Consider the following 14,998-nt stretch of genomic DNA (forward strand, 5'->3'; position numbering starts at 1 on the left):
CGAGGCCTACTCTACAGGAAATAGTGGGACTGCTCTAGCTGGGTGCATGGTGCACTGCAGCTTTTCCCAAAAGAGCACAAAAATACTGAGAAATACAGGGTTTTCCCCAGGGAAAGGCAAAATGAACTTGGTATCTGGATCGAGCCCAGCATCAGCCATTTGAGTAGTCCTGTTTTAAAACCTCTTCCTTCATGAGAGTACCTCTGATATGAACTCTGGACAGCATGAGGGGCCTTACATTCCCTCCTAAAAAGTACAGTGTGCAACACCCTTCTTTTTCAGGAGCAACGACTTGATTTCTAGCGCTCTTTGAAGTGAAGCAAATTTAAATACCACAAAACTTGAGACTTTCTACTTCATATCAGTAAGGGCTTAAAAAGACAAAGATGAGCCTCACAGGCACTGACATTCCTCCAACAGAAGCGAGACAGCTACATGCTTTCTACTCTTTTTGCACAAAGGGAGGAAAGACCAAGAGGCTGCCCAGCACCCTAGCGCATCTGTGCTGGTCAGGCCAAGTGCCTGTATTTCTTCCCTCCAGACTAAAAGCTTGCCTGAGCATAGACTCTACACTCATTTATGCTGCGATGTGCCAGCACACTGAAGGAAGCATCAAAAGAAACTAACTTTAAGTAGCCATAAGATTTAACTAGCAAGGAGATATCCTTAGCATCATCATAGCTACTTCACCAGCTATAAGAGGGATGCAAGACACCTGTCTTGTTAACAGATTCCTGTCTCTACTGCATGTATCAAACTAAGTAAAACTAAGAACCCTGACTAGAAATCTTATCTCTACTTCCAGTGGCAGCCACATACCCTGTTGCAAAGTTGCTGTCTTCTTTCCAGTCCACTATGCGACAGATGAAGAGCGTATTTGAATAGTCCTCAGGTCTGCTTACAAAGTCTGAAGGGCAATCAGCCAAGGACACATAGGCCCTAGGCACTCTATGGTCCACAGGTGAGAACATGGCACACTTCTTGAAGAGTTCACTGTTCTTGTCTGCCAGAAGCTTGATGAAGCCTGTAGCTGCTCGGGAATGCTTCTTCTCCAAAATATACACCACCTGGAAGAGGCAAAGGTTTCTACAGCTAATACCTTCAGAGAAACTTGTTTTCCGTAACAGAACAGAGATACACAGAGGCTCAGCAGAATATCTGGAAAGTTCACAGAAAGCCTGTATCATGTTTTCCGTGTGTGCGCGCGCGCACATTTCTTAATTGAGTACCTATTTACAATGTATTTTTTTTGCCATCTTGCTCACGGCTATAGAAGAGCTAAGTGCCTTCCAAGTGCTAGCTCTCTACAGCATTTTTCTTGATTACAGAACAAAACCAGACAAGAAGCAGATGCTTCCAAATGTAGAGAATTAGCCACAACATACAAGCAACTCCTGTAAAATCTTTCATTTGTATCCTCGGCCTGTGATTTCAACATTCAGTGCAGAACAGGCCAGTTCAAAACYGGTGCCTCTGGCGGATCCAATGTTAACCACAGGAAAGGATGTGCTGTGGGGAATTTGGCAGTTCTTTCCTCTCTGTGCTTTCTGAAGTTAGGGGTTATTTTACCTTTGTACAAGATGGCTTTGAAAAGAAAAATAAATTACAGTATCATTAAGTAATTGTTCCAGAGAGGTGTTCATCCAGGGTATATAAATCACTGGGTAACAGAAATATAGCTAATTTCCTAAACTTATACAAAAGAACCCTTCCAGAAGGCTTCAGGAGTGGCACCTCTGTGCAATTCTGAGCACTAGAAYTGCCATGCTGGATGAGACCAAAGGGCAGTCCAGCACAGAATAGGGACCAGAACCAGTGGCTGTGGAGGAAAGTGCAAGATGTGGGAAAGACTTGACCCAGTCTGACTCAGTGGTCTTTATCTTAACATTCAGAGATTGACGTAGATCTTGAACCAACAGCCCTAACAGTCTTTCCAAAGGCTGCAAGAATTAATTCTGACAACTTTGGAAATCTTGACATTCTTATTAGTATCCAATCTTTTTCTGAATCTTGCTAAGTAATTCTGCCCAGCAAACAAATGGAATTTAAACTATGATAATTGGTTAAAATAACAAGACACTTGAATTTTATCAGATCAAACGATTATTCTTCTTGCAACAGTGAACAAGATTCAAAGACCAACAGATGGAAGATGACAGGGAGGCCGGGGTGGTCTAGTTCAGCTTTTTGGAGCATAATGCTCCTTCTGATGCACATGCACACACATGCCTGCTTGTCATCCTACATGGACTTACCTTAGCTGTCCTTTGAAGAAACTTATCTGGAAGAAGCTTAGGATCATTCACCTTGGGCACATCATCTTGCTTTGTTCTGTGCACACCAATCCCGACAGCCTTCACTGTATCAAACAGGAAAGAAACACAAGTTACTGTAGTACATTTCCATCACCAATTTACATTGGTCCTTTGCAGTAAATTACAATATAAGGTGCATGTTTTAGTCCTAACTGCAATGAGAGAGATCTCTTAAGTGTTAGAATAGCTAAGCATTAAACAACATTTATTATTTCTCCAGACTACAATGAAGAGCAAATATATGTTCACTTATTGTGCACATCTGCTGAAAAACAACAAAAATCAAAATAAACCCAAACTTTACAAGTACCACTGTACCAGCCATAATAAACAAAATGGTGGAAAACACATTCTATTTATTAAACACTAAGAACTGCATGAATTTCCTGGCATTTCTTAGCTGGAGTCATTAATATTATATAAATAGTCCCTTACGTACATATATTCATTTAATATTTAATTTCCTTAAAAAATGTTATGCAAAGTTATAAAATGTATGTTTATCTTAGAAACTGAAACCGTATCTACTAAGTTGACCCTCTTTGGCTCTGGACCAGGATTATTAAAAGGCCTTATGAAAGTAATCACTATGCATGACAAAGAGCCACGTTCCCTCTCCCTGAAATTCCTTCACCAGATACCAAGAATATTTAAACCAACTGCCAACTAACTTCTAGTTCACAATTTTCAAATATTCAAGTATCTGAGTTTGAAAGCATCTGTTATAGGTAGCTGGCATACTGAATGCTTTTTAGTATTTACAAACAGCCAAAGTGATCTTTGCCACGAGGAAGAATGCTGGGACCAGGCGCTTGCGAAACAAATTACTGCCGAGAGCCCATGGTCACCACTCTAAGTGTTTTTAGGATGGAAACATCCACGTGCCCTTTGCTGGAGGACTTGTGGAGGACGCCTGCCTTTTTCCACTCTATGGAAATAGCAYCCATCTCGAGCACACGTGCTAAAGTCACGTCCTGAGCGTTCAAAAGAAATCTGCTGTCTTAAAAAGAGACCGGGGCGCTGACTGCAAGTTCCAAGGGACGTAGCTGTCACTACTTCCCTTAGAAGACACGAGATAAAGCAACATTGCACTGACGACTGCATTCCAGGAGGCCAACAGTGCTCACAGGCGCGCCAGAAAGCCTCAAGGAGAACAGCAGTGACACCCGGCCCCAGGCCCCCGGGTGACACCCATCTGTCCCGCAGGGCCCCACCGCGGAAGCTGCTGGCAACATGACGGATGAAGGGCGAGCGGGCTCCACACGGGGAGCGCCGCAGCTGCCGGGAGCACGAAGCAGCCACGGGGAGCCGGGGACCCGAGTGCGGCCGGGAGCTAATGTGGGCCTGGGAGGGCGGCTCTTCTGTCGGCAGCTAGCCCCGAGGGTTATGGCTGTGCACCGCCATCGCGAGGGCATGTTCACAGATGGTCATGCCATCTCCGATGGACTGGTTTGCCTTCAGGCAACGTTACAGCAGCAGTCGCTTGACAATGACRGCTATCGTTCTAATGACATACTCGGGTTTTCATATGCTGCTAATTATCCCCAGCTTTGCCTTTTGATATGAAGCTCTTCAGATTTGGGCTCTCCCCAGAGACAATCTTTTTCAGAAGAACCTAAGCGACTCCATTTCATTTATTGTATCTTTACTGACTTCCTAGCAAGGCTGAGAGAACAGATATAGACATGCAGCAGTTTAAAAATAAAAATCTTCTACTTTTCCCTCAGGGGAAAAAAAAAAAAAAAAAGAGTATTATGACCAGCAGCAATCCCCTTTCTTATTTCTCCATGTGAAGTGAGCTCAACTTGGAATAACAAGGGTTACTAAGGGATAAAACCTCCATAGCGTTTCATAGTGACAAACTAGTTTGAAAAAATTGCTTGGATAACTAAAAACAGCTTGAAATACGGGGATACCTAAGTTGCGCACCTCATTTGTTTAGCTCCTGTAAGATCTCCATCAGCTAGAGGTTGTATCAGGAAATAAGTCAGTGAAGAATAAAAGCAAGGAGCTGCCTTTGTTTTCTTAAAATTTTTCAAGCCATCAGTTAATAGTCATGAGTTTACAGTGTGCCAACCATAAAGACAGCTCGGACAAAGAACGGGACGATCTGAAACAAAGAAGCACTGGCAGGCGCAGTGGGCAGTGAGGATTTGGTAGTCTTCCAAAGACCATACGGTTCAGGCACACCTGACCCAAGCCCAGGGGGTTACTGGAATGAACTCTCTCCCACTGAACGGCACATACTAGTTGGAAGAGAAACCAGATCTAAACGTGCTTGGAAAGCAAGGTTTGCATTCACTGCTTTCACAGCATAGCGGAATGACAGCACTGACTCAAGGCACAACAGACAAGAACGAGAAAGGGAAAAGCACCGGGAGCCATGCTCTAGGAATATGCCCTTATTAATGCTGACTTCTTTCCACTTTCCTTTCCAATTCCTGTTTCTCCAAAAAGTCTCTTGCACTTTTTCACTGAAGCAGCCTTCCCTGTCAAAAAAAGGAGCCAGCAGCTGTGTACTTGGAAGATATCACATAGCCACACATGAAAGCACAGCACCCCAGAGTTGCCATTAGGAGGACAGCGTATGGGGCACCGGCATGGCCTTTGCCTGGGATGAAGAATAGGCAGGACTGGAGCATTTCACCTCACTCTGCCAAAGCTGAGCCCCGGGAACCTACAACAAGTACTAGAAAACATCCAAACTCTGTGGCACACGGTAGAACCTGACTTTTTTATTTCACAGTCAAAATCACCCAAGGGCCTTTGGCCAGCTGGAGAGGACCTTCTTCCTCAGGGGTCTCTTCAAATTCAGTATCCCTCCCAGAATGAGATGCCAGCAGATAGAGGTTAGGGTCCACAACTAAACTGTCAAGAGAACAAATGAAGAAAGACCATCCCAGCCACATACTCATTCATGCCCATCTTTCTTAATCTAGCTTTAGTATCATTGCATAGACTTACTGATGAGCAATGCTCTTGAAACAAGGGAGTGGGAAGAAGACACCTGAGGAATTCTGTACCCCTGGCACTAACAGATGTGGACTTTCCTATAGCTTGTAGCTGGCTCCTTCTGAAGTCAGAAATTTACTGGCACTAGGGCTGCACCTAATGATTGCAGGTCAACATCAGCAGAGCACCAGCAATGAGGGCTCTCTAATGACAAACCTCTCCGTTTAGAAGGGAGAATTATAACCCAGATCCAAAGTCTACTGTCTCGGTTGTGAAATCACTAGTCAGAGGCCTTGGTATCAAGACAGCAATAAACTGTCACAGAGTCCAATACCCAAGTCCTGATAAATACGGTTGCGACAGACCCTCTCTTTCATTGCGTGTTTCCCTTTTTCCCACTGAAGCTGGAATTCTGTGTGTGGGCAGACAGAAGGGTATCAGGGCCCCACCAGAGACTGATGTTTTAGAAGATCTGAGCTGGGATATTTGACATCTCCCACAACAGGGTATATCCACAGAGGTAATCCTAAAGGAGAGTTAACTGGCAAGAGAAACAGCATTTTGGACAGAGGAGGTGGGAAAAAACTCTTTGCTTTATGTTCCAAACTAAAAATGAATTATTCTGACCCCTTTACTGTAGTGGTTATCCAATGACCATTCAATATTTCCACCCGGAGCAAAGACATGTTTTTTGAAAAAGATTTACTATGTTAGCTTGGGCAATACTTCATAAGCTTATCTTACAGTGAAAACACACTTAAGCAGCTAGGATCCAGTGAAACTGTATTATAACCTTAGTGTTTTCCTTTCAGTGATTATCTGACAAACCAAAATTGTAATAGTTTTACTTAAAAAAAATTAGGCACTAAATAAGAAAGCCTCTCAAATTAGTTAAGTTATTACCGACAAAGTAGATCCAGGACATTGTGGAATTTGCCTCCCTCTGTAAGAGATCAGTTTAGGCAGCTCTAATGTACAGTTAGATTTGCCTGACAGCCATTCCTAGGTCAAACTTTTTTTTTAAGCCCCCAAAATCTCCTTTTACAATTAGATTACCATGACATCAAAAGGTGGCCAAACTGGACCAAAAGTCATCAGACTAGAATTCTGATTAATTGTGACAGATCCAAAATTATTTTCACTAGGTTTGCAYTGGTCACTGTGGAAATTTGAAATTCTGTCCAAAAAGAATACAATTAAAGATGCAATATCCACTTGCAAGCGAAAATATATCACAGTTTCAGATCTCAAAAACAACTGACTGGAAAAAAAAAACCCTCCCTCTCTGGACAGAAAGAAACAAGAGTTTTTTTTTTTTTTTTTTTTTTTTTTTTTTTAAAGTTCAATGTTTGCTACTTTAGCTAAAAAAAAACTTTTTAAGAAGTTAGTTGTTTTACTTCACATGAGCATATCTAAGAATCCCATCAGAAGACACTGCTGATATCAAGCTTTTAAAAAAACCATAATACTACACTTTAGGTTGGTGCTCAGATTCCAGAACATCTGTAAACCTTTCAAAAGCAAAGTTTATTGCTTATTAAAGAAGTAACAACACTTAGGTTTTCTGATGATTGTTTCATTATGCAGTTTTCAACATATTGTGTTTTAGTATCAGACATATAAACAAAGTGATGTAAACAAATTAATTATAAATTTCCTCTCAAGGATGGTATGTCACACAAAAAATATGCATTTTTGGAAGTTTGGTCTATATCAATATGAGACATATGGAAATGAAAATTCGCTTAAACCAAAAAAACCAGCATATACAAACACATGTACAGATTTGCCCCAAATTACACTATACTGCTGTGATCTTCCTTTTTAGAGATAATGAGAAGGAAATGTGGTGCTGTTTAGAAATTAATATGATATTCTGTCACCAGTATTTATTAGCACAAAACAGCTTTTTTTTTTAGAACACAAAATTGCTGGTAGTAAACAATGGTTCATATTCATACCTGGTCCTGCCTTCCAAAAAAGCCCAAACAAAACAAAACAAAAAAAAACAGAGTCAAAACAAATGAGCCTGGATTTTTAGAAAAATAAAATCTGTCCCTGRTATTTCAGTATCTACAAAAGCAGGAGATCTGAGCTTCTCCTGATCTTGGCAGATTTCTCCCACATGGAGTCTGCAAGATGCAGGTAAAAGTGAGCTCACTCAGCATCTTCTTCCTCCCCAACCACCCGCTGCCTCAAAACCTACAGGAACTCCACTTCTTGAAGACTGCTTCCCCTCTGCAAAATTTGACTGAAAACAACAATGCGTTTAAAATTTGTGAGCGAGAAGGACACGCAATGGCATTCAACCTGAAATTCTGTCACTGCTATGATGGTGAAAGGACCATTTCACTTGGCACCAGATACTGTACTTGGGCAAACACCATGCAAGAAGCAGCATTTTGTGAGTATGTACATCTACACACATGTAGCTTTCCACTGTTGATGGGGGGGATGTAGATAGTTCACTGTGACAAGACTGTTAAGCCARCAGCTTTGGGATTTAACAAGGGGTAAGAGCAGCTTGTCCAAAATCATCTGAACAGCTCCTGTATACAGCACAGGAGGGCTCTGCACATATAAAAGTAAATCAGCTCCAAACCATGCAGAAGTCCTGTGTTGTCTCATAGCAGAACCGTGTGCTTGAAGAACAAGAACAACTTCGAGAGATGTTTTCTTCAAATATTCATTTAAACAGACTCACCCTGCCACAGCTGTTCATGTCTGAACACCTGAATTTACACATCTGCATGCCCAATGGCACACCAGACATGAGGAGTAGGAGATTCCTATGACTAGCAAGATTTCCAAAGACACACAGATGGGTGGAGACCCTCAGAGAGGAAAAGGAAGGGCATAATAGATCTATACAGCAAAAAAACATCTGCAATAACACAGAACAAAGGCTATGTGAATAGGCGAGTACAGCTGGCTTCCTTACAAACACAACTCAGCCAAGCAATTAATTATTTACTTATGTTTAGCCACCTCCATTAGGCATTACGGAGGAGATAGCAGAATGATGAGATAGAAGTGTCACTTTTCCTTAGACTCCTCCAAGCCTGATTCACAACAAAGAATCAAGATCATTTTGGGAAGCTGCCACCTAGCCCAAAAGATCAAATGGTATCTCTCTTGGTAGCCATATCCCATAATTACTACAAACACAGCACTGGTATTCAGGCCTCCTGACCCTCTGATGTCCCTGAGAAGCTGCCAGTCAACTGCGGGGTTGGAAGCTCTACTGCAGCAGAATTAAATCTCCTAAAAAATCAGGTAGTGTTGCAGTCTCCATAAACACAGTTTTATTAAATTAAGGACAAGTAAAATTAAAACGTTACAAGAACATTTCCATTGAATATTTTGCCTATTTAAATGTTCTTCCTTCCTGTATGTGCATTTGTTCCTGAAGTGTTTGTGTCCAAATTTACCATTACATGGAAAATACGTTAGTTGAATGAATCTTGATCTGATTCATCCTGGAAGTCTTGCTGCTAACAATGATCATACTCTAATATGTTTATCTTCACACCCACCACTCATTCTCAGTATCATGCCCTCTTGCTTACATGACCTAAACTTGTAACTCAAGGGAGAAACACAGGTGAATTCAGGAACATATGGTCATGCGCTGAACTTAGATCTAATTCCTGTTACCTAATTGCATGAGTAGTTTTTTTTCTTTTTCTTTTTTGCCTTGCTTGAAAAGTCATTTAGGGGTCAAGATAACCTCCTTGGGAAGAAGCACATAAGAAGCTGTCACAACATTAACTTCCATTGCAGACTTCAGCTATGCAACAAAAGAATAACTGAAGCTTATTCAGCCTGTAGCATTTAATCAATGTTACGGTAAAGCCCCATTTCTTCAACACCAGTAGAACACTTTTCTTAAGTTGTTGTGCTTTTTGTTTGTTTGTTTGTTTTAAAAGAACTCCGTGCTCTCGTTTAAGATAATTCATAGTAACCACCAAAAGAGCTAACACCAGAGACTTGCAAACATGAACTTAGGATAAACTAATGCAGAGCTGTCTCAAGCAGCTGAAACAGCTCCAGCTTCTCTGCTGGTTTTCCAGGCTTCAGCAGAGTGAAACTGATCTGATTTTTGACAGTTCCACCTCAAGGATTTCTATTAAAAGCCATGTAACTGAGAATATTTCCTGGTGAGCTTTCACTCCGCTGTGGCCTAGAAATGTTAAGAGCTATGCAGTGGAGACAATCCATCTCCAGAAGGCTGGAGGCTAGGAAAAAAGAGAGAAGACTCCTTAATAGCACTCAGTAAACGGGAGTCTCTGAAGAGGAGGGAGAAGAACATTTATTCCTTTTAGCAGCCAGTGAGGTCGGTGGGCTCCAAGTTTGTCACAGGTTTCATGGCAGCTAAACTGAAAGAAGGGGGAACCTGAGCAGAGTAGAGGGACAGCACATTACACAGACTCATTATCATCTTCTTTTCCCTATCAACAGATTTGGCCAAGGAGGAGAAAAATAGTAGCATCTGTCTAAACCCTGCCTACCCCAACACGAGACASCAACTGCAGAAGGCCTCCTGGTGCAAAGCGAAGCATCCAAAGGCACAAAAAACAGCTAGGCACCTACTTGCACTAAAAAAAAGGAAAGCACGAGGGAGAGCACAAAACAGAGCATGGATGCACGAGCAGAAAACACAGAGACTTATATTGTAGATTATAAATACATTTTCCCCCCTTGCTGAAGGATCCAAAAAGCACAGACCCCATTCCTGCATTATTACATGGCCCTGTTGCACAAGCACCAAATACCACATATTGCCATTATCACTGAGTCAAGCAACCCCAAGATATTCAGTAACAGCCTCCAGTCAATAGCAATTTGGTCACCAAGTGATTTTAGTTTATAATTTCTGACTTACTAAGGTTACTAGAGACTGTGACAGTCACATTTGACTGAAAAAGAGACTGACCAGAGTCTACCTGGCCAATGCTGAACAGGAAGACAGACAGGACCAAGTCCCGCAGCAGCTCCAACCCAGATTGTATTGACTTTACCTAGTAACTATTAGTTATTTGAACTTTCCTCACACAATTGGCTGAGTTTGTTCTCAATTTACTCTGCTTGCAAACAAGCTATTTCTATTCAAACTTTGTTACTTTAAGGCAGTGAGCAAGCCTTGGACACTTACACAGACTCTGACTTGCAGAAGCGTAGGTGCAAGCAAGTGGAAATCCTGAACAAACACAGCTATCTGACTGCTGCCAGGGCAGCCAGTCCACCAACTTCTGTGAGCCACCCCGTGGGAAGCAGGATATTCTGTGCATCTGATAAAGTAAGATCTCTCATGAGAAGAGCTGAAAAAAGCAGAGCAAACTAGTTTGAYGAGGATAGCATTTGGCACAGTGACACCATTTTACAAACTTTTATTTGAGTATCCTTTAGCAAAGAAAGACTAACACACTTTTATGAGCACAGCTGCCATTCTCAAGAGTACAAGTAGCTGCTACTGTTTGATTGCTGATGTTTCTTTAACAGAATAATCTGACTTCAATATTCAACAAGAGGCAGCTCACATTTGTATGAAACTCATGTGACAAGTCTAGGGATGGATACAGCATCATAAAATATTCTGTACAGAACATCTTGCACTTTTCCTGCGTCAGAAGGATACAGAAAAGTTTCTATTTTTTTATTACATATTGAAATAGAGTATAATGAAAATCCTTTTACAGCAGTGACAAGTCATAGGCTTGTCACTTGATAAGGTAAGTTAGGTCACCTCTGTTCCAATAGTGAATGTGAATGAGGATTAAGGAAAGAAATCACACATCTGGCAAAGGTTATGTCCAATGGTGGATGACTTTTATGGAAAGCAGTGGCACAGAGTAAGCTGAGGTCTCAAACTAAAGCACAGAGGACTTGCAAGCAAAAAAAGAAATACCAAGAAGGATTTGGTGGTAATCTTTTCTCTGTACATAGTATTGTTAAGACTATTGCTGGGATACTATGCTTGGTTCTCCGCCTTCATTTCAAGAGGGCATAGGAACTCTAGAGAGGCTTCAAAGGACACTAACAAGGGAGCTGAGAAACTTTCTTCAGATTTGACATTCAGGGTGCTCATTCTTTCTTTGCTAAGAGAAAACAAAGAGAAGGTTTGGTCAGTGTGCAGAGATATTTACACCTTGGAAATAGCAGCTGAAAATGCAAGAAGAAAGGGATTGACAGCCTTGCTAAGACAGACCTGAATCCAATGACTAGAGTTTGACATTAGGAAAATCTAACTTTAAACAAGATAACATTGCTCCTCTGTGTGGAACTGCTTGCTAGAGAAAAGGGCTCATCGCTTCCTAGATCAGACACTTTTCTGAAGATAATCTTTAACACAACTTAGCAAGAAGAGTTCAGAAAAGCAGAGCAAACTAGTTTGACAGGGACAGCTTTTGGCATAGTGATATCAGTTACAAGCTTTTATTTAAACATCCTTGAGCAAAGCAAAACTAAGACACTTTTATGAGCATGAGAACTTTCATAAATTTCATGGGCTAAGAATCAGGCTGAATGTACCGGTCTCTTCATAGTTTTGTGGATTTCCCTCATGTTTATCCCATCTCTTCTGGGTCTCAGGAAGAAATGGACAGGAAGCACAGCCCTCAGACCCTCAATAACTGCAGTACTTCATTAAGACAGATGGGACATCTGAGTCTTAGCCTGCAGCACCAAGCCTAAGAATTCCTAGCAGTTTGCTTGAAGCTCCAAAGAAGCATAAGAAGCCCAAGATACAATGACTTCAGAGAAATTCAGCCCACCTAAACCTGGACCATAATAATCAGTGTACACAAAGTTTCATGCTTAAGAGCTTCTGACAGCAAGGGCCAACCTGGAATTCTTTGCGCCAGTGTGCAACTAGGGATGGAGAGAAGGACTGGTGCTCTGAAGAGGAACAGAGCCACCACGAGGGATGGGACACAGGCCAGGGTAAAAAAGATATCAAAACAGCCTGCATTCCCAGCRTGACCCAGAGTGCTCTTACTCTAATGACACGTCTACTTTTATTTTTCATGGTTCATTCTGACCATCAGCAATGGAACAAATGAGACAACAACAAAGATGTTATGTAATTCCACTCCTCTGTCAGAAAGGACAAAAGCCATCTTGCAACTGAGACAGAGCAATCTGCAGAACACGTATACACGCACAGAGATTTGAACACCATCTAGTAACATCTAGAGCCAATTGGCTCTGTGTTTTTCCTCTAGTCCTTTTTCCCCAGAGTGAATAAAATTCATTTTTTTATTCTATTGGGTTAGCTATTGATATTTTTCACCCCCAAGAATCTGTGGTTTTGGTTGTTTCAGATTTTGTTTTATATATACATGCACACATATACATACACATACATAAATAGACAGAGAGCACGTGTGGGTGAGAGCGCAAGGGACTGTTTCTTGATTTTATTAAACATGATATCCTTGACTGCATCTTCATTCAGCTTGAAGCCTGACTTCACTATGTTGGGGGGGAGAGGGGGGAAGCCCACTACAAATGTTAATCGGAGAGCTGCACCGGCCACAGATTATTTCTCCATGCAATGAGTTCGTGCAATGAATTCTACAAAGCTAGGCTCAGGGGAAGCAAATAAAACACTGATCTTGGTGGCACAGCACGGAATTTTCCCCATGGAATCTCATCTCCCATCCACCTCTATTCTGCTGCAGTAAGTTGTTTCCAGCAGAAGGGAGGTAACGTAAAGGAGAAGCCTCATACACAGTTAGCTTGAAAGAAAAGTACAACAGGCACCATCAGCCAAGCAATGTTCTTAGGAGAGGCCAACGTTACACAAGGAAGGGCACTTCCAACCACTGCAGTCCAACCCTGCAAATCACTCTGCCTTCATGTGCTGGTACAACATTCCAGCGGCTGGCCTTAGGAAGTCCAGCAGATATCATCCTTTGAGGCTAAATTCTGCCTTGAAAAAGTGTATGTTTGGTCCTTTTAAAATGCACTGGAGCCACACCTGGCTGTCCTGAGGGTAGAATTTGGCAGGATTTTTTTTTTCATGATGGTTATCACTGATGCTAGAATAACTATAGCTGTTTTCCAGGCAAGACTTAAAATCTGGATAAGTGATGATATGAGAAATTGCATGAAAGACAGGAAACAAGCCAAAGCAATCATCAACTGCTCAAAAACACCTTCAGAAAAAGCAGCATCATAAACTTTATATGTATAAAAAAAAGAGGGCATTAAAAAGCAGAGCAAGAAGAAGCTAGAGAAAAATTTGTATGGGTGATACAGCCAAAGCAGCTGAAGCAGCTATTAAAAGATGTGATAGCAAAATACAAACTCAGCAGAACTCTAACTGGCACATTCACACCAACCAGAAGGCCTGTTAAGGATGAACAAGGAGAGGACTTAGAAGAAAACAGTTGGCTTAGGCAGCTCTAATGGAGAGGTAGTTTGGATTTCAACTGTGTAGATAAGTTCATCTACCGTTTGCCCTACAAATATTCTCCAAAGATGGAATTAAATGGCAAAATAGACTCAAGTGGCATAGACTGTAAGAGATGATTTGAGAGTCTCCAGCACAGGTTATGCCAGAACATCTTGAGGGATTACAAAGCAACAAGAAAAGTAACTCCCATCAAGCACAGGTGACTCCTTCACATCAAAGCACAGTTATACAGGTAAAATAAAACATTTGCTCAATTTGTACTTATCTTAGATACTGGCATCAAACTAGAATGCATTCTCTGACCTTTGATTTTGCATTGCTTCTAGAAGCAAAAACAGAGATGCAACAGACATGTGAGTCCATAGCACATTAGGAGATTTTGAATTACGGAATCAAAGGGGCAGCTCAACAGTACACAACTAGAACCGACTGTCCAACACTGCAAAACAGATGGGGTTAATAATTAGTTATGTAAAACATCAGCGGACAATCCCACTAACTCCCAACTCAAGCCTTATGCTAGAAGGTAAAAGAGCAAGATGGAAGTTGATTCACATACCTTGGCAGTAACTCAAGTAATCTCCAAGACAGTGGAGATACCCAGAAGGAAACAGCATCATGAACTGGTGAGGTGGCAGCTCCATTCATCAGCTGAAACCAGTGTTTCGTAATATACACTACAACACTCCTACTCAAATGTTATTTCCATTTCTACTAACAGATGGGTGTGAAAATGCAAGTCTACCAACAGTATAGGCAGAGGTCTGAGCATCTTCAAAAGAAATCCCACAGGAAAACACAAAGTAGAGCTTTACAACAAACAGCAAGATTTGTCAAAGATCAATAACTGCTTAAGCCCTAAGTTACCACCATCTTCTTTTCTGGATAACTGGGATGTGCATTAAGAATGCACCAGAATATCTGTTCTGCAGATTTTTCACCAATAGCTGAAGACACACTTTAGATGGACCAATTGTTAGAATCCTTTCAACACACCGTCCTTCAGGAGGGGAGATCTTAGGGGATTTAGTACCACAAAGGACATGCAAAGAGCAACATAGCATAGTTTGGGACAGGGGAGCCTATTTTATCTTGCCCTAAGCAACACTTGATGGTTTGAATGGGATTCAGAATAAAATAAGTTGCCTTCAAAACAGATCACATAACTGGCTTTAGGTTTTAGAGCAATTTTCTTTTTAAATGGACCAAATCTTTAAGTTGTTCATAACTCAACTGTTTGAAAACAGCAACAAACCTAACTGCCCCCAAGGAAATATATTCTTATCCCCAAAGTGAGACACAGATTGGCCAG

The 14,998-nt window shown here is 41.4% G+C and overlaps 1 protein-coding gene across 4 annotated transcripts in view; it reads right to left on the reverse strand.

The window, feature by feature from the left end:
• Nucleotides 1–14,998, reverse strand: part of DIS3L2 (DIS3 like 3'-5' exoribonuclease 2) — a 204,361-nt gene that overhangs the window by 124,515 nt on the left and 64,848 nt on the right. For all 4 annotated transcript variants that reach the window (XM_026070976.1, XM_026070977.1, XM_026070975.1 and 1 more), the window contains 2 exons: nt 2,256–2,359; nt 820–1,067 (listed from right to left, as the gene is read on the reverse strand). In XM_026070976.1, coding sequence (XP_025926761.1) covers nt 820–1,067; nt 2,256–2,359 — 352 coding nt within the window. The remainder of the gene's footprint in view (nt 1–819; nt 1,068–2,255; nt 2,360–14,998) is intronic.

This window comes from Apteryx rowi, unplaced genomic scaffold (genome assembly GCF_003343035.1).
Source record: "Apteryx rowi isolate R43461 unplaced genomic scaffold, aptRow1 scaffold_32, whole genome shotgun sequence".
In the NCBI taxonomy this organism is placed as follows: domain Eukaryota; kingdom Metazoa; phylum Chordata; class Aves; order Apterygiformes; family Apterygidae; genus Apteryx; species Apteryx rowi.